This window comes from Pollicipes pollicipes, unplaced genomic scaffold (genome assembly GCF_011947565.3).
Source record: "Pollicipes pollicipes isolate AB1234 unplaced genomic scaffold, Ppol_2.1 Scaffold_6138;HRSCAF=7277_pilon_pilon_pilon, whole genome shotgun sequence".
NCBI classification, from domain to species: domain Eukaryota; kingdom Metazoa; phylum Arthropoda; class Thecostraca; order Pollicipedomorpha; family Pollicipedidae; genus Pollicipes; species Pollicipes pollicipes.
Genome location: NW_023596818.1, coordinates 16,243,244 through 16,262,385, shown reverse-complemented (window position 1 = coordinate 16,262,385; position 19,142 = coordinate 16,243,244). Strand labels below are relative to the sequence as shown.

The 19,142-nt window shown below is 58.3% G+C and overlaps 1 protein-coding gene across 3 annotated transcripts in view; it reads right to left on the bottom strand.

Moving 5' to 3' along the window:
- LOC119105723 (protein spire homolog 1) overlaps positions 1–18,190 on the bottom strand; it is a 100,425-nt gene extending 82,235 nt beyond the window's left edge. For all 3 annotated transcript variants that reach the window (XM_037229202.1, XM_037229203.1, XM_037229204.1), the window contains exons 1-2: positions 17,831–18,190; positions 5,040–5,074 (exon numbers count right to left, since the gene is read on the bottom strand). In XM_037229202.1, coding sequence (XP_037085097.1) covers positions 5,040–5,074; positions 17,831–18,113 — 318 coding nt within the window. In that variant the 5' untranslated portion in view covers positions 18,114–18,190. The remainder of the gene's footprint in view (positions 1–5,039; positions 5,075–17,830) is intronic.
- Between the last annotated feature and the right edge of the window lie 952 nt (positions 18,191–19,142).

Genomic DNA, 19,142 nt, shown 5'->3' with positions numbered 1-19,142 from the left:
TGGCGTCATGTTCGCGGAGCCGCCATGTCCCTTGCTCGAAACGTGCGCTTTTCCGCTCCTTTTCAGACTTGTACAATCCTTTCAGATCCCGTTCTTCAAAATCTCCAGATCCCCAAACTGCATTGGGCAATAACCGTGACTACCCGTAACAGCGGTAGCACGGCAAACGCGCCGGAGCAACACGGATAAAACCGCTTTTGGAGCCTGATGCATTATCTCCATCAGAACGTCGGACACGCTGCCATCTGATGTCAGCCGACACGCGAGGCGGCGGCGCCGCACGGCCAGCGTAGTGACCGGAACAGCGGAGCATCGAGCTGGCCGGCCCGGCGCCGGCGCCCACCGCACCACCGGGACAGCGGCCGACACCGGCGCTGCGCCTCACGCGCGCGGCAGCCGGGGACGCTGCCTTGCCGGCGGCGCCGCGGCCGATGGGAAACATTCCTCCTCCCTTCCCATCATTCCGGAATCGACCGCGCCACGAGCGCCGCCGTCGGCCGCCGTAAATCGCCGCTGCCTCGACACCGCCGCGGCGCCGCCTCGACGCACGCACAGGAACGCATCACCGGGCCGTGCCGCGTTGCAGTCTCTTTTTACGGGACAGCCCATCGACGTGGCGCGCGGATGGCGAGCGGCGGGCGGCGGGCGGCGGCGGCGGGCGGCGGGCGGCGGGCGGCGGCGGGCGGAGATCCGCCGGCCGGCGCCGCGCTCGCCGTCCGGACGGACGGCCGGACGGACGAGCGACGAAGCGGCCATGCGGCCCATTGTCTGGCCGGCCGGTGGCACACGCCCTGGCGCCACCGTCATTATCCAATTGGAGGCCGATTTCCGGGGCGGTGCGTTGCGACAGCCGTGAGTCATCGCTACTGGTCGGGCCATGGTCAGGGCGGCGCGAGGACGGCCTGGGCGACAGACGACCGAACGAAAGAGGATACGCCGACAGAGGACCGGACGACACAGAGCCCGCCGACAGAGGACTGGACGACACAGAACCCGCCGACAGAGGACCGACGCTTCCACCGATGGACAGGCAACGTGACGATCTGTCCGACTAGGACCCGGATGGCGAATACCACTCGAAAACGGCTGCGTTATTACTTCGGGTCTCTAGCTGCATGACACGTACGTCTAAAGGCCTTGCATTTTTTTCACAGCGCAGATATGAGTGAAATAAAACCCTGCCGTTCAGAAATATTAACACTAGGTGCGAGTCACCCTCAGGGTTTTCATGCGTGCTGCGGTCGCCACGCTAGCCCACCTTGCACGCGTAATTGTGCTTCCCACCGCCGCGGACGCCGTAATTGTGCCGGCGCCTTGCCCTCGACCTCAGGTGGTGTGAGCCCGGTTCGTTCCCACCCTACAACAGCGGGGGCAGCGGCACCACACCACGGTCATTCACTGCGGTCACTTATTGTTTTTTTTCCGGCCGGCCGGGGGGCTTCCTGGCCGTCCCGCGTTGCCATGGTTACCCCGCGTGCCTGCCAAGGTCGTGCGACACTTCAAGAAGTGCCCGCAGCGATGCACTTAAAAACGTGCCTGCGCCGATCGTGGAAGAGTTTGGTCGGTCACTACAATCCTGACTGGACACTTGGCGCCAGGATCTCAGAGTGCTTCAATTATACCCCGCAGGCCAGTGACTTGCTCGGAATCTTCGCGAAAATATGCAACCCTCGTCGTTCGGCGTGCCATCCTTTATCTTCAGATCGGACCCTCGGACGTTTGCCGACCTTGAGCTCTTCCTCGGAATTAATCGCCTGGGAGATCGTTCATCCCGTCTCCTGGTCCGGACCTGTACCTGCTTTATTCCGTCGGCCACGCCAGACCGCTGTTCTGCGAGCCCCACAATGCTGGCGCCGCCTGAGGGGACGCCCAGACGCTCCCCGGCCACCCCTCTTCCTGACCACCTGTCGCGCCGCCTTTGATTATCCCTCGACCGCCGGCCCTTGACCTTGACGGCTGACTTGTGACGGCTCTCCCCTCCGGTTTCCCGTCCTGTCATTGGGGCCCATCACCTGGGAACAGACGCGGAAAAACGGCTCGCTGCGTGGGTGAACGAGGAGGGAAGATGGGATAATTGTCATGCCCCTCCCCCCGCGTGCGGGGGGAGCTCCTATAGGTGAGCAATTGACGTCACGGTAGCGTTAGGGAGGGGGGGGGGGGCGCCATGCTCCAGCTCTGCGGAGCGTATCCGTTTCACGTGAGCGAACGTAGCGTCTCACCCAGCGAGCATCGGTACTTCGTTACGATCTGCGGGTACCGACATCCTTTGAGCGCCGAGTTCGCCGCTGGTCCCGCCCGGCCCGCAGGGCAGAGTGGCGACAGCCTGCGACAGTCCCGAGAGTGATGTGAGGTCCTTCAAGAGCGGGTGAAAAGCGAAGCACTTTAGAGAAGGGAACTCGTCGGGAGATGGATTGCGCAAGATCCCCCGATAGCTACAACCCACTTCGTCGGTCCCTTCGTGGCGAAACCCACAACGGCGAGGGCGGGAATGACCGCCGCTACAGAGAGGCGACCGCGATATTTAGACAGAAGTCGAACCAGTCTGAAACGCTGACACACCCTGCGGGAAGCCGGCTGCGCCAGTGGTCCAGCCGTCGCCGGCAACTCGACACGAAGGGTCCTCTCCGGGCTGTGCGCACGGTCAGCCCATTACCGGCATTCTCCGGACGTCGCAGCGCGTCTCGCCGCCGGTGCGCAGCCGGCGCGGTCGATGGCGCACGGACAAGCGACCCCGTTCGCGCTCACACAGCTGCGGCGCGCCAGCCACGTTTGTGACGCGTCGCGGCCACCGCCGCCGGAGCAGGCCTGGGCCCTCCTCCATCAGGACGGCTTCTCGCCAGCTACCTGCACCGACAGGCACCGTATGATGCCATGTGTTATATGATGCCACGTGCATCAAATAAGGCGACGGTGCGACGTGAAAGGACTAAAAGACATCATACGACGGCGTGGTCTGCAGTGGCGGCGTGGTCTGCACTGGAGGCGTGGTCTGCGGTCCGAAGGCATACGGAGGCGTGGTCTGCAGTGGAGGCGTGGTCTGCACTGGAGGCATACATCACCTTTCATCACGCTGGCGTAAACCGGCTGCGTGAGACCAAGAGCATACCCACGACAAAGCCAAAGCCGAAGCCAAAGCGGCCAACGGCTTTGACTCTTCTGCGTATCAGACGTAAGGTCAAAGAGAACGCGGCGACCCGGCGCCGTGCCCAGCGCCGGGTATGTACAGGGAGAGGGTGCTGGAGTCCGTCACCGGTGGACTGGCACGAACAGGCCACCAAGCCAGCCGCAGTCTTAGGCAAGCGTTCCGAGCGCCGCAAGCACGACCAATGAAAAGGTCATCAGGCGCTTATGGTCGTGTAGTATCATTAGTGTGAAGGCTTATGTCGAGGGGATGCAAATGCGTGGTGATGGCGAAACGGCAAGGAAAGGCACGTTGCGATAGATGTTCAGGTCGCTCTGCGGGCATCTCGCAGAGCACATTTTCGTCAAGACAGCATCAAGTTGATGGGCCACCAACAATAAAGCTGCTTTTGATGTGCTTATTGGGTTAATGCGTATGCCAGCGTGGGGATCTTTCAATGTGAATTACATTTATTTAGTTAGCAGCGTAGTTAAGGCAGCGGCGCAAGCTAGCAATGACGCTGTGAACAAATGTCAAGGGCACTGGTTCGGCCCCCCGAAATATCGTCCAACTTTCTAAAACAACATCCCCACCCCTGTCTTTTCACCTCCCCCCTTTATTTAACCTTTGAGCAATACTCGCTTTTAGGTGCTAAGTGGAGCAAAATCATTCAATTTAGTCGGACAGAACGAGTACGGGTATCTTCTTCTAGCCCAGCTAATGATACTCTGTTTGCACAGCCTTAAAAAAGACGTTCTTAAAAAAAGGTAAGCCATGATTTCGGCCGCTCCCTGTCGTACTCCAGTCCACACAACAGACGCGGGCCGAGACGATCCCTGGCCGACACCCTCAGCCACTGTCTCGCCGAGGAGACGGGGACGGAGACGGGTGGGGAGGCGGCATTCCGCCTCGCCGGTCGGCCCATCCGTCAGCGGGACATGTGAATACGTCTTGTTCGGCGGCCGGTCCGGTACGGCGCGGCCTCCGGGGAATGCATGACAACGGTGCGTCGGTCCCGGGTGCACCGCGGCACGGCACGGGCACGCAGGCCCGAACCGGACCGGACCGGGCTGAGGTCAGCCTGAGGTCAGCCTGAGGTCAGCCTGAGGTCAGGCTGAGGTCCGGCTGAGATCAAGCTGAGGTCATAATACGGCACGCTGAGGTCAGACTGGGGCTAGACTGAGGTCAGGCTGAGGTCAGACTGAGGTCAGGCTGAAGTAGGGCTGAGGTCAGGCTGAGGTCAGGCTGAAGTAGGGCTGAGGTCAGGCTGAAGTCAGGCTTGGGCCGGGTGCCACGGCGGGAGGACGTCTCAGGTGAATCGAAGGTCATGGACTGATATGAATACAAGTGTGTGAGCAAAGGAGTAGTGCGTTCTAATCTGTAAGTAAAAGTTGTGAGTCTGCAAGGCGGTTTCCAAGCGAAACGTGCAATTCTAATCGATATATCTGCGATGTTTTGATGTGCTGACGCACCCGGTTTGCGAAAGAAGGGTTCGCGTGGGCTTGAGCCGAGAATCGCGTAAGCCTGCGAGCAGTCGTAAAGGTTTCTCAAATGAACTACGCGTGCTGTGCCACGTGGCATTCGGCGTTCATGGCAATTTGAGAATGCCGTGTTACTTGGGCGGAAACTTAATTCATGGCTTACGAACACTTGATTCGCTCTAGCCTTTGGAAGGTGCGATGTAGGAATGTTCATACATTAGTGTTCGTGCACTTCCTTAATTGTGTAAAATGCGTCATCACCTTCCATGAAGCAGGTATATTCATTGGATGTGTTCGAATCTTGCTTGTACCGAGAGAAAAGGAAAAGTTCGGTGGCATGTTTCCACATCATTGATCTGTGCTATGGCGAACAAAATGCTGGTCAGCGATGATTTGCATTGAAGCTTTGTACGTGCTGGCGCAAACGACTGACTTACCTTTTGCTCGTTGGCAGCTATCTTGCGATATACATCTGGAACAAAACAAAAGCATCTCAGAAAAGTTCATTTTCCCTCGACGTGCGCTGTCATTTTGCGCATCATGGCATATTTTGCTAGCAATCATACACGGTAAACGATGATGAAATCATAGGCACAATCAACACAACTACATCACCTTACACGATTTACTACCCATAGGACAGACGGCATGCTGCAAAGCAAAACATTCTTGGTACAGGTTAGGAAGTTCGCATGCTCATGTTTCGATATTTTCAATAGGAGTGGTGAAATTTCTGGTGCACAAGACAGTAATCAGTTTTCAGTAGACCAGGAGACTGGTATACAGGTAAAACTTCATACAAATTACCGCTATTTATTTGTTGTCGAAACGTTGATCCAGCCACATGGCTACTTCAAAACACATTATTTGCCAGTGTCTCATAATATTGTATACTTCATTATGTAATTGCCAATAGCATCACCAACGCTATCAATTCTACCCACCGCAGGATGTCACACAGGCGTCAGCTGTATTTTAGTACGTGAAGAGCTTGACCCACAGTCTCTCTTCTAACAGATGTTTACCATACAATGTACCCGGACGGGTTGTTTCAGGGTGCCGCTGGCGGCTGGTGCCAACGGAACGACACCAGATTTCGAAACCAGCTCACATATCCGCCACATTCTGCCCTGCAATACACCGCTGGGCTTGACAAAGGTTGCCTAAAACGCCGCCGTTAACAGGAAATAAATGGCCACCTGGTTAACGCACGAGCGGTGGCCGACACGGGCTATGGTCCGTTTGACGCCGTTAGTGCAGGGTTTTGCCGAACGTACGGCTGCAGACCGGCACAACAAACTGACGCTTCCGCACACGGTAGCGGCTCGCCTTGTTTGTGATGCAATTTGTGCCGGCAAAAACTGCGTTTTGACGACAACAATGCAACACCGAATGACGTCCACATCCCAGGTCGGTGAACTGCGGGACGGGGCTTTATGAAGCCCAGATTGACGAGTGCTGTATGATAATTTGCAAGATGGGCTTAATTCAACCTCTCCGGCAAGACAATTACCGCGTTTATTTTACGCATGGCAGTCCAACAGTACACTGGATAGAAGGCGACGGCAGATGGTTCGCATTCAGACATGACTTGACTGAAGGAGGCCTCTATTTACCGGAGGTAAGAAAGCATGACGCGCGCCTCACGACCGGCGGCTATTTCCCTTTTGTCGACGGCCGGCCGAGCCAGAAGTGTGACACTACAGGAGCGGCGGCCGGCGAGCGTCACAATGGGCCCCGCCGTGACACACAACTGGACACAGACCGCCGTCTGGATCAACACGCCTGACACAGAGTCCCGACACACACACACACACACACACACACACGCACCACGCACGCACGCACGCACGCACGCACGCACGCACGCACGCACGCACGCACGCACGCACGCACGCACGCACGCACGCACGCACGCACGCACGCACGCACGCACGCACGCACGCACGCACGCACGCACGCGCACACACACACACACACACACACACACACACACACACACACACACACACACACACACACACACACACACACACACACACACACACACACACCGCTGACCCGTCCGCAAACCTCTTGACACACATCGGCGCAAACAGGGAAGCTCTGAACAGGCGCGAACACGGCGGGTGTACATCACGCATCCGAACAACCGCAGGAGAAGCTCCTCGGCCGCTGGCCGTCGACATAGCCAAGGGAGCATGACGAAGTTCTCCGACAGGACAACGCTCCGGGGCGACGTACTGATAAATACAATAATTCGGCGACTTTCTTTCTCAGGCGTTAGGTCGACGGCAGCAAAATAACACCTCGAATCAACAGCTGTCACACGAGCTGTCGTCCTCCAGCGGCTGCGAGAACAACCTGGGACGAGCCGCACGAACCGAATGAAAACACGCTTTCCGAACGCAGCCAGCGCGTGCCGCGGTTCGTCTCGTGTACCTTCTTAAACAGCATCGTTCTAGACTACTGCCCACTGCCAGTAGGCTATCGAAAACTCCGCGGTACTAGAGGCCCAACCCCACCACTAAAATAGCTGCCGTTCACAAGCGACGCATACCAGCCCGTGCTCGCCGAGGGCGGAGCCCGTTTGCCGCCCGATCGGTAATGCACGCGCCCTGCAACCGCCAGCGTCGTTTGCGGGGTGACGCCCCTCCACGCGCAGCAACAGTCGGTCCGAGCCACTCTGCGCCGCGCGCACACGCGCGGGTCCCGTGGCGTGGCCTCCAGGCGGCCCAGCGCAAAGAGGCCCGGTCCAATAGGAGGGAGGGGCCCGGCGCCCGGGTGTGTGCATAGAAGGGATAGCTGGAGAGTAGGTAGATGAGTAAAGCGAGGCGTGGACAGAGCAAATATGTAGGTGCGTGCTTGGACATCCAATGAGCTGTTTTCGGAACAAGAAGAAAGTCTGGGCGGAAGCATGACGTCTCCAGGCTACGAGTGTGTTGTCGGCACACACTGAGATATTTTGCCCGAAATAGCCCGTCAACGGATCTGTGGACAGCGTTTGAATAACTCATCCATGACTATATTCTTGTTGACACGAAAACTATTCTTCTATTTCTACGCCTCACCTATATTCCTACAGTTCTTCTATCCATAAGTCTATAAAAATATGACCTCGTAACGCAATCGATCCGCGGAACTTTCACGCGGCTTAATGCACACAAAAGGAGAATAAAGGCTGCTCCGTGCGGCGGCGCCACTTTTCCAAAAGGCGCACACACAGACCAGGCCTGTGTACAGGGCGACCGGCGGACCAAAGCCACACGGCAGGCACCCGGACCGTCCCGCGGACACCGCGCTCAGGTGGCTCGCGCCGTCCCAAATTCAGGCATGCCGCTCCTTTTGACCCGACTGCCCATGCCGAGCGCCAAACACCAGACGAAAGCGAGGAATGTCCTGTGTGGGGCGGGGTGGCGAGGGGGAGGGGGATGCGGTGCATTTCGCGACGCGTCACCAACTGGCCGCGTGTTAGTGTGGCGAACAGGTGGAACCAACACCGGCGTATCATTCAATTCCAGAGACCGTCTAGAAGCTGTCGTGTGCTATTTAATAGCCTATCGCGGATTTGCATTTACGATTGGGCTTAAAGTTGAGCCGTAAAATGCATGTGTACCACACGATGAATTCGTCTGCCGCGCTTTGCAAACGCATTGGCATTAGCACGAGCTCGTAGCGCGGTGAATTCAATCACGCATACCAAGTTGATTGCAAATGAAAACATGCCTATCTCAGTTGAACATTCATTCAGCGCGTCCGTTGGACACGCCTTATCCAGCGGTAATGACAGCCCCAACGGAGGTCAAATATAATGAACGCAATCAGCACACTATCAGTACCTAAGAACGACAGCGAACTCAAATTAGCAAGAAGCACGCGGCAGATCGCTCTTAACGGCGCTGGTCTGAAACGACATTTACTGCATTGCATCCACGTTATATGACAGTTGTCGTCTCCTTAGAACGGGCCACCTCCTATATATATATATATATATATATATATATATATATATATATATATATATATATATAGCTCCTAGCAGTTTATATTTTGAGCGTCTAAAGTGCTTCTTTGAGGGACCCAAGCGGCACAAGGAGAATCTGAACGTTTCCGACAGGTCAGACACGAAAATGTCCTCAGGATTAGCAGGCAAGCTTAGGTGATGCGAGACGGCTGAATGAACAAGCGGGTCAGCCTTTGACCTATGACGCCATAGAACAAAAAGCTGGAACAACTCCGTCGATGGCCATTGATTTTATCCACTCTAAGTAGCTTTAATGTGTGCAAACCGATCAAAAAAATTCAGAAGCTGCAGTAACCAACTTAGCAGACGACACGATCACGCTACACAGCGTCAGGCTCTCGTACACCACAATGAAAACGTATCGGAGAAATCGATACGCCTGGCTGGGCTGCGACACCACAGTGCGGGGGACAAAGCCCCGCCGCCGAGGCCCGGCGCCGGTGCTGTTGTGTCCCGCGGCGAGAGGCCTCGCCACCGAGGCCCGGCGCCGGTGCTGCCGCGTCCCGCGGTGAGAGGCCTCGCCATCAGGGCCCGGCGCCGGTGCTGCCGTGTCTCGCAGCGAGAGGCCTCACCACCAGGGCCCGGCGCCGGTGCTGCCGTGTCTCGCAGCGAGAGGCCTCACCACCGAGGCCCGGCGCCGGTGCTGCCGTGTCTCGCGGCCGCCGGCCAGCCACGCGCCGCCAGCCGGGCCTCATCTGAATGTGGACCGGCTGGCCCGGAGACCCAGAACCGCGGTCGGCCGCCACCGCATCCCAATGAGCCGCCGACCGGCTGACCCCTGTGACGTCCCGAGCCAGCTGACGGCGCCACATGCCGGCAGGCCGAGCGGCCGCCCTGGAGGTGGCGATGGGGTCAGACAGGTGCTGATTGTGGTCAGATGGCTGCGATGGGGGTTACGGTTTGGCGGCTCATTACTTTGGGACGGATTCCGCGTATGCAAATGAGAGCGCACTCAGAAGTACAGCTACGCGTGACCGCTCATTACGGCGAAGTTTTCCAACACCGTTGGGTGGGCAATGGCATCCATTCCTTATTGGCTTAAAGCGCTGATTTATACCCCACCACATACAATGGATCCGTCCGTCCGATAACCGCATGCCCAAACAGTCTGCGGCCAGATAACATAAATCCGGGATGACTGGGCTCCGTAAAACCGTTGAGTTCCAGCTGGTCGGTTCAGATTACGCCCGCCGCATTAGAACCCGAGATCGAATTCAAACGCGGCCGGCGTATGAAGAGGGTGCGGCTCGCTGGGACCAGACGTCCCGTAGTGGGACAGGGATTAAACGACTACAAAAGACCGGTCAGCGCCGGAGTTTGAGGGCCACTCCATCGCGGGCAGGCTGAGCGACAGTCCGCCGCCGAGCCAGACGGCATCTCGGCAGCGGAGGCTCTCAAACGCGTGACAGGCCGCGCTGCCGAGAAATGCCTGACCTTATCGCAGCCGGCGACCCCAAACTGTCCACCTGGGCGACCGCTGGCCGACGGTGGTTTGGACTTCCGCCCGATTTGGTCGTGCCAGATTCAAGTCCAGCGCGCGCGCCGCGTCTCCGACGGCGGCGGCCAGCTTCAGTTTGCGCTTCCAGGCACGGCCAGCCCCAAAGCCGGCCGGCTCAGGCACTGACACCACGGCGACCGCACTCTCCACGGCCCGGTATGTGTGTCACCACCGTGCGCAGATTGGCTGCCCGCACGGGAGGTCACGGAGGCAACCTCTGCAAACAGAGCCCGCACCCGGACAATGGCGACTCTGCGAAGAGGCACTAGGCCTCCTTTCGCGCCATTACCGACGCAGTGTCGGCGTCCGTCATACCGATGCGGCAGTCAGCGGCAGTCGAGGCGCGGCTAAAGCTAAATCAGGGTCACCAAGGTCTAACGGAGTCCTCAAGAGCTTGCTGACGTCTGGCCCACATCAGCCGCGTCATAAATAGGAAAGTGCAATCAATTAAGCGTTTGCAAAGGAAGGAGCCGTGACGGGCGTGACTTTAATCAAGCGAGAATAATTGCCAGCATCGAAGGAGGGCACCGGGCGTGATTACGTTTGGCTGCAGAATCTTAATGACCGAAATGAATTGCGATATGCAACCGACTGTAACGCGTGGTGGAACTTAAAAGCTCGGCTTGTCTTTCATAGCCGTGGGGTAATCGCGCTGGCCTACTCAAGGGCTTTTAACTGTCTTTCTCTGGCAGTTCAGCAAGCATTTGAAGTTCGTAGGCGTTTGCACGCGTCGGCATGTTAACTAATTTTAACATTCCACTCGTTCTAACGGCGTATCAGACACGGCATTGGTTCTGAGTACATCCTGGGCGTTTCGTGGAACTCATCCCGTCCCGTTTTCGTCGAATGGCTCGCTGGTAAGGCAGGGATAAATCGCTCACCACTCCAGCAAACACGGCAGCAAATCACGACGCCCGTTTTTCCACGCAGCCGATTAAGCAATCCTGGTGAACGTGGGCATACACGCCCCTAGCCCGACACACTTACCGCTTATACTGCCGCGTGCCCGTAAGGCACATGTTCCGGGCGCGACTCCGTGCGAGGCAGCATTCGCAAACTCCTGCTGCGCAGCTGGTTCTGCACATTAGACCTGACGCGTCACGTGTTGATCGCTCTCGGGATTCCCGACGGCGCACTCACCCGTACAGTGCCCCCGCCAGCAACCACCCCTGGCAGCGGGTCACTCATGGAAACACAACGTGGCCAGCGCCGCCGCCGCCCCGCCATTTGACTCGCTGCAATTGCATGAATAAACGGTCCGAATTAGTCCCGCGGCGGACAATGGTGAGCGAGGGGCACTGGTGGCGCCCCGCCCGACCCGGCGGCCCCTGCGGCCGGCGTCGTCCGACGGTCGACCGGACCGACGCACGCCCCGGGCCGACGGTGTCGATAGTGGGTACGGGTCGCCAATACAGGCCCGGGGGGATGGTCGGCGTCCGGGTCAGAGTCTGTGTGGGGGAGGGGATGGGGGGGGGGATGAGCCGAACGACACGCCGGAACACGCCAGAAATAACAATAGAGAGCGAGCGCCCCGGCCGGAGGCGGCGTGTCACCCGGTGGCACGTGAAACGTGCCGCGTTGGCGCTGACTGACCCATAAACACGGGTCACGTGACTCAGATTTCAGGTTATGTGTCGAGTTTCCGGGAGACACTCACATAAATATGGACGTTGCTCTCGTTAGCTGAGCGTGCGAACCTCCACCTGACGTGCGAAATCTACCTGGGTCTGAATAATTAAGTGTCCTCAACCCCTAGCAAAGGTCAGACGTCCTCCCATGACCCTCAGGTAGCAGAAAACCCGAGGAACGTCGGGTCAAAGAGCGCGGGAACTGCGTCATCGTTCCACATTGGGAGCACACACCACTGAAATTAAATACCCAATTGGCCATGCCATACGGCCCAATGTAACGACGAGGATACGCTTCCTTCGAAAGTCGCCGCCAAACTAGGGATAATAATAACGTGACCTCGCTGAGTCGCATGACATCGCCAGCGTTAGAAGTTCGTTTGTCATGGTTCGTGCCCAGCACCCACTCGCTCCTCGCTCCGCCGCAGTGACTTGATGCATTTTAGAGCAAAAGTCGAGACTTGGGTAACCTATGCTCTCCTTCCCCGCTTACCTCAGCCGTGCCTCGCTCGCCCGTACCGCGCCACTTGGTCTGCCAGTTGCCGAGTTCATATTCGGCTGTGACCTTATGCCAGCTGGAGTTCAACCTTTCGGCGCCCTAACTCTAAACAGCTGTACGACTTCGTCAACTTAGCATCGCGTCAAGCAATAGCTCGCCGCCTTCCTTTCGCGCCGGCCCTTTGCCTCCACGCCCGACACTGGCCGCCCCCACCCGCCGACCAGCTCCGACCCGTCGCGCACCCGGCAGCGGCGGCCGGCCGGTCGCCCAGCGTGACCCACACGGGCCGCCGACCGCACCGGAGCGGAGGTCAGTGAGGCGGCGCCGGGGCCGGCCGGCCGGCCGGCGCGCGCGGGGCCAAGGCCGTGACCGAGGACGGGAAGGTCAGGACCGGGCGGAGCCAGGAGTGGGTGACGACGTGCGGTTATCGGCTGATGTCGCGATAGCGCCGCTGAGATCTCCGTCAATCCAAGGTTCAGAGAACCGCACGATAAGGGTGCGTGATGACTTCGCCAGCTGCACCCGCCCGCACCGGCCGTTACCTGGGCTCAGCAGGCGGCGTTTAAATTTGAACCGGTCATGAAGTCACCGTCTTACCCTGGCGTGATACGGCAGCCGCCTGCGCAAACGAGCGGCCGTTTAAACCGCCGGCCGTAACGGTCACCTCGGCGTGCGCTGTGCAAACAGCGGCGCGCCCAAACCGTCCACACCGCACCGGCGCCGAGCTGGCTCGAAGCGCCGGCCGGCCTCGCGCGCCCGTATGGCACGAGTGGTGGCCGCGCCGGCACCGCCCTGCCCACTGCCCAGCGCGGAGCGGCTGGTGCGGACGCGGTGGTCTTGACTTATTCTTGGCAGGTCGGCGTTGTCGTGCGGCCCGTGCCTCGGGAAGGTTAGACGTTTTCAAGGCTTTGGCGGCTGGATAAGGTAAAGTGGCCTTTGCCTGTTCTGTTCGCGTTTTGGTCTTGGCTGGATGAGGTTCGGGGTGTTCCGCGGTACCAATCTGTGACAGCTGCCAGCCGCTCCACGAGGTTAGCGCCAATCTGTGACAGCTGTCACATGCTGGCGCCAAACGCAGGGAATTTGCATTCAAAAGCTTGGTATGTTATCTAGATCGTGTAGCCTTCATGACTCGTGGCTACGAGAATCAGGCTCACCGGCTGGGAGAGCGGCACTACCACGAGCGCCCCGAGCAACGCCGGCTCCACTGCCGGCGTACTCTGTCCAGCCGTGGACCCACTCGTGCACGTCCCGCGCCGTCCGTGCCGCCCCGCAGACGCCCTGGGCAACAGCCGTGACCAGCTGCAGCTGCCGACAGGCGGCGCCGGCTGCCGCCAGGTATCGGCTGCACATCGCTCGCTCAGCTGTCCGGCAGGCGCTGTCGCCGTCGCCGCCCGGCTCTGGCCGCCCTTGGTGACGCTCGAGCCAGTAGGTGAGGTCCGAACGCAGAGGCCGGCCGGCCAGCGCGCCTGCCAGATTATAAGGGCCGCTCGCAAGCGGCGACTTCATGACGCGTAACTCTACCTCGCATTTTTTTAGCACTTGCAAGCTTTTGCACTGTTTTTGGATGTCGCATTGCAAACATGCGATTCAAACACTGCTTAGATTCGCTCGTCAATGCGTCCCATTTCTCAACAACTTTCAGCCGAGGTCCTCGGTAAACCTCGTCTTTCCGCAGGCCGTGAGCCTGAGTGCCACATTTCAAAGCGCCACCAGCTGCAGTTTTACTTCACCAGCCGGCCGCACGCCTACGCCTCCGCCTCCACCTCCGCCTCTGGCCTGGCCTGGCCTGGTGCAAGCGTCCGGTCGACGGATCAGGTATCAGGTGTCGTCCACCGGCTCCGCAGACGGCTGTCTGGCGTCATCGCTCGCGGCCAGCAGGCGGCGAGGTGGGCGGGTTTGCTTGGGCTCGACGCCGGCCGTTGATGCCGGGCCAATGACAGGAAACAGGTCGCTGAACGGATCAGACAGCCAGGGCTGGTCGCATACCGGCATCAAGGAATGTTTGCGCGCAGCATAGAAAGCGCAGGTTGAAACTTTTGCGCTAAGTCTGCTAAATCCGCAGAAAATGCGATGTTTCGCAATGTGTCGTTAGGCAAGAATGCAAAGGATGTTGCAGCGTACGTGGACTTGTACGTGAGACCCCAGATTACTATTCCCTACGGGTTTCTTAAATCCAAGGCAGTTAACACAGGACGTAAACGGAGCATACTGGTGAAATTCCCCACACAAGGACCGGCGCAGCTGTGACGTCAACACACTAAGACCTCGAGACACCTCCGCGGGCACGTCCCCAGCTCCAGCACAAGTACCGAGCCGCCGCGCGGACTGGGCCGTCCGCCCGGCCACTGACGGCTGATCCACGCGCTACGTGCAAGCGCACACGCGCGGCTCATGGATCAGCGGTACATGGATCAGCGATAGTAAATGGATCAGTGGTACATAGATCAGAGGTACGTAAGGCAACGGTATATAGATGGATAATTGTATATGGATCAGCGATGGTACATGGATCAGCGGTACATGGAGCAGCGGTACATAGATCGATGATTGTACATGGATCAGCGAGGGTACATGGATCAGCGATACATGGATCAGCGATGGCACATGGATCATCGGTACATGGATCGACAGTACATGAGCCAGCGATGGTACACGGATCAGCAGTATCGACGCCGGCGCTCGGGCAGCGGCAGGCTGGCGCACGAGACCCGCGGCCGCCGCCACGCACACAAGAATGCGCCCGCGGGCAGCCGATGGACAGATAATGCGCGCGGCCGCCCCCAAAACACGGCGACGGGCGGAGCGGCGACGCAGCGCCGCCGGCGCCGCAGCTAAAATAATGGGTGGCCGATGGTATCGAAGCCACCGCCCCGCCGAAAACAAATACGGTGGCCGCTGGCTGCAAGCGGCCCCAACGCACGGGGCCGAGGTTTTTGTGTCGGGATGGGTCGTCCGGCCCCCCGGCGGCGGGCTCCGGACCGAAAACAGGCCGCGGCTGGGCCGAGCTCGCGCGCCTGTCGCCCAGAGCCACCGACAAGCGATGTTCCCTGCGGAATTGAGCGGGGGAGGAAGATCAATCACAGACGGTGTTTGTTCGAGTGGTTGTTATGAGTGCCGGGGCCGGGCGCGGCTGTCGGGTTCGCCACGGGGAGCTCGGATGGGACGTGGTTTTGTGACGGGCGCAGAATGCACGCGCACGACCGGTGCAGTCTGAGACCGGCCGTTGGGAATGCATGAACGTGCGATCGTCTGAGTTTTGGAGATATCACGCACAGTTTAAAGAACCTGAATACCATGTGAAGGATTGGATTGCTAACAAATGTTTTGGTCGTGGTATGTGTAACATCATTTTTTCCAGATTCCCAGACTTGACCCTTTTCAGCTGATCATTACAAAGCCGTTGTCGATGATAATCAAGGCCAATCTGACGCATTTCGGTCACACTTTTACAATAAACCCTGAAAAAGCCTGTGTGAGCATATTCACCGCTTCGTTACCGGCCATTTCAATTTTCGTTCTGCTCCAGTCCACGGGCCAAGAAATTGTTTAATCCAGTCCGATCATAATCCACGCCTTCGGCCCTTCCCCAGTTCGGACCAGCCAATCCATCGTTGCATTTCAAACCAACCAATCAAATCAAATCAACCTACCGATCCGGTGCAGGACAGCGCCAATCCGGATGATTGACAAAACGCATGCCGACATACCAAGGAGACGCATCGGCATGCTCGACGGACGCCGGTAAAGGGCATCAATATCCCACTCCATGTTACCTGTCACCAATCACTTCGACTGGTGGGGAAGACGGCCGACGGTACGGAACGCGGAGGCACGCGGCGGTACCGACGGCCACGCCAGTCGGCATTAAGATAAGAAAGCTGATTTACGTTTTTGCAGCCGCGTATTCAAGATTTTCCCAATAACGAACTTAGTCAATAAAGACTGACACCGATTTTCCATGAAAAGGCGAGATAACAGCCAACACGATATATCATTAAGGAAAATTGTCGTAGTTAAAGACGTATGGAATGTACATGAGAAGCGCATTACGTAAAAAGAGTACTACCCATGAGTCCTTAAATACGCTCCTGAACTTTCTGCTGAAAGATGCTCGTTCCAGCACCTTAGCCACACTAATTTTCCCAGCATTCTCCACCCGTGGTGAGCAGGTGATCGGTTCTCAGGAAAAGCTTGTCGTGACAAGAGTAGATGCCGCCCACGACCGGGTCCGAGGGTCTCGGTCTGTCGGCGGTCCCGGTGGCTCGACGGGTCTCGGTCGGTCGGTGGGTCTCGTTTGGTCGGTAATCTTGGATTTTTCGTTGGGTCCCGGTTTGTCGTTGGGTCTTGGTAGGTCGGTGGGCCTCGGTTTTTCGGTGGGCTTCGGCTTGTTGGTAGGTCTCGGTTTGTCCGTGGGTCTTGGTTGGTCATTGCATATAATGCCACCAACAAGAACAATCTTGCACTGCGTAGAAGGCCATTATCAAGTCTGCCAGGCTATTCCAAATCATATGGTAAAATCGAAATCCTTCGAAATGTCAAACCTTTGAGGGGATTTCAATGCCACATGTCTTTACTTACCATTTAAGTGACGTTTATTTTCTAGTTGAGGCTTCAATCAGTTTGAGCAATGCATAACAAATTATGCCGGAACTGCTTTGGGCCAAAACTGCCTTTAAGTAGCTTTCGTGCGTTGTAAGCTGTCGCAGCATCAACATTACGCAAGAGAAGTGTCAAACGCCGAAGTGACATCTAACGTTGGCTGAACTGTAGTCCTCCGGTGGAAGACTGGGAGGGATCCTGAGCACGCTCATCCAGTGCCGGTGTCGGCTGGTGGGTATACATACATCAGGTGTGTATATGCATCGCAGCAACGCAGAGCGGCTGTGGAACATCAGAACCTGCTGTCCAGCCCAGTTTTCCAATTTCAGGACAGGTGTCAAAACCGATAGCGGAAGTGGGCAAGAAGGGTCAAAGTGGCGAATTTTGGCACGGATTCTCGGCATTTCCATCCAATTTCCTCTCCCCGGCGGTGAGTCACAGTCCCTCCCCCCCCCCCCCACCCCCCCCCCCCCCCCCCCCACACTTACAGGATGTCTAGGTCCAGTGACTCCCAATCAGCGTTCCCGGCCGGTCCCGAAACCTCGCAGGAGCGTCACGCACCACCTGCCCGCCTCCCTCCCTGTGCGCCCCGCCAGCGGACATCCGTCTCCGGACGCCTCCCCCGCCCAGACCGGGGGACCAGGCTGGCCTTGCAGCGGCGGCCGCCAGGGATCGGCTGACCCAGGGCGGAACGCCGTCCAGCTATCGATCAGGTCGGCCGGCACGCAGGCGCGTGGCGCCGCTGCCGGTCAGCGTCACCGTCGTATTGATCACCGCCGACCGCCGGCCGAGCTGACCCGGTGACCGTCACCGCGCGGGGGCGCTGTCGCCCCCCCGCCACGGGTGGGTCGAAGAGGTGGCTTCGCCCGTACCGCAGACCCATGGGAAGAGGCGACCTGCGGGACCTAAGGGAGGCGAGGCGGGCTGCGGAGCGCGGGAGGCAGGGGCGAGAGGGGTCAGATGCATCGCGACCCACTCACCTTCGTCAGGGGTGTTGGGCGGCGGCGGCACCACCTTAGCGGGCGGCTGGCGCGCGTCCCACGTGCTGGGCTCTACTGTGCCGTCGGCGCGTAGCCGCACGTGCGAGAGTTCGGTCACGAGTCGGCAGTGAGGCCTGTCGGTGTCCCATACAGCCTTGGCCGTGCGGGCGCACTGGTGGCACACGGCCCACGCCTGCTCCTCGCTGATGGGCGCGCTGAACGCTTGCAGGATGTGCTCGAGCGACACGCAAGCCGCGGCGTCCCCGCCCGTCTCCGCGGCCATCGCGGCCGCCGCCGCGTCCGGCTGCTCGCACAGCGCCAGTGTCGCACGGTCCACACGCGTCGGCAGGGCACGATCGCGGCCCCTCCACGCCGCGCACGGTCGCAACACCGACTGGCGACTGGTTTCGAACGAAGCCGCAGCGCGCCGCCCGCGAGCTCAGAGACATCTAGTGGGTAACGCTGGAACTGACATGCGAAGTACGCTGAAATACGCTGTTGTCTGCTGGGACGCCCAGACAAATGTACATAGAGGCAAATCATGGACGTTGATCAACAAATAATTTTCTGTGAACGTCCGGTAAATCTGTGTGTTCTTTTACAGCTTCGTACGGCCATACCCCTTTTACTGGTCCTCTCCCGGTGTGCCATGGTCAGATATAACCGTAGGGTTCAGAGGCCATACCCCTTTCACTGGTCCTCTCCCAGTGTATCATGGTCAGGTATGACCGTGGGGTTCAGAAAGCGGTTTGTCGGGTGTGACAGTGAACACTGGCCGCATTGAACCTTATTGGGGCGGCATAGTCTTTATCTATCTTTTGGAAGGCACTCGCTTCTGTCACCTTGCTATGTCAATTTCCCACATCCAGACGCGGGAATGACGGGGATTCGATTCCAGTTACACCGGTGGCGCTGTCAGCAGACCAGCGAGGGATCGACGGCGACATGCGACCGTGCGATCCGTGACATGGCGTGCGCTATGGCAGAATTAACACTGTTGGGCGAAGATGATCAGGTGAAAAATAATTTGTTACAAATACAGGCAATGATACTCACCTTGCGCCTTTACGAAGGGCTTACTTATAGTATAATCGTGTGAACTATAGCCCTTGACAGCTGCTTTTTTGCTCGCACAACGTTCCGACTGGTTTCTTTTCCGGTCTTGGTCAGGTGCAAATTCGTCCTGAGGAGGACCTGAGGATATGTTCGTTCTGACCTGAGCGTGTCACCGTCGGGTCCCTCTCAGAACCAGCCATTGCACAGCTGGCGATGCCCGGAGAAGGAACTGACCCAAACGTTTTGCAAGCTATGG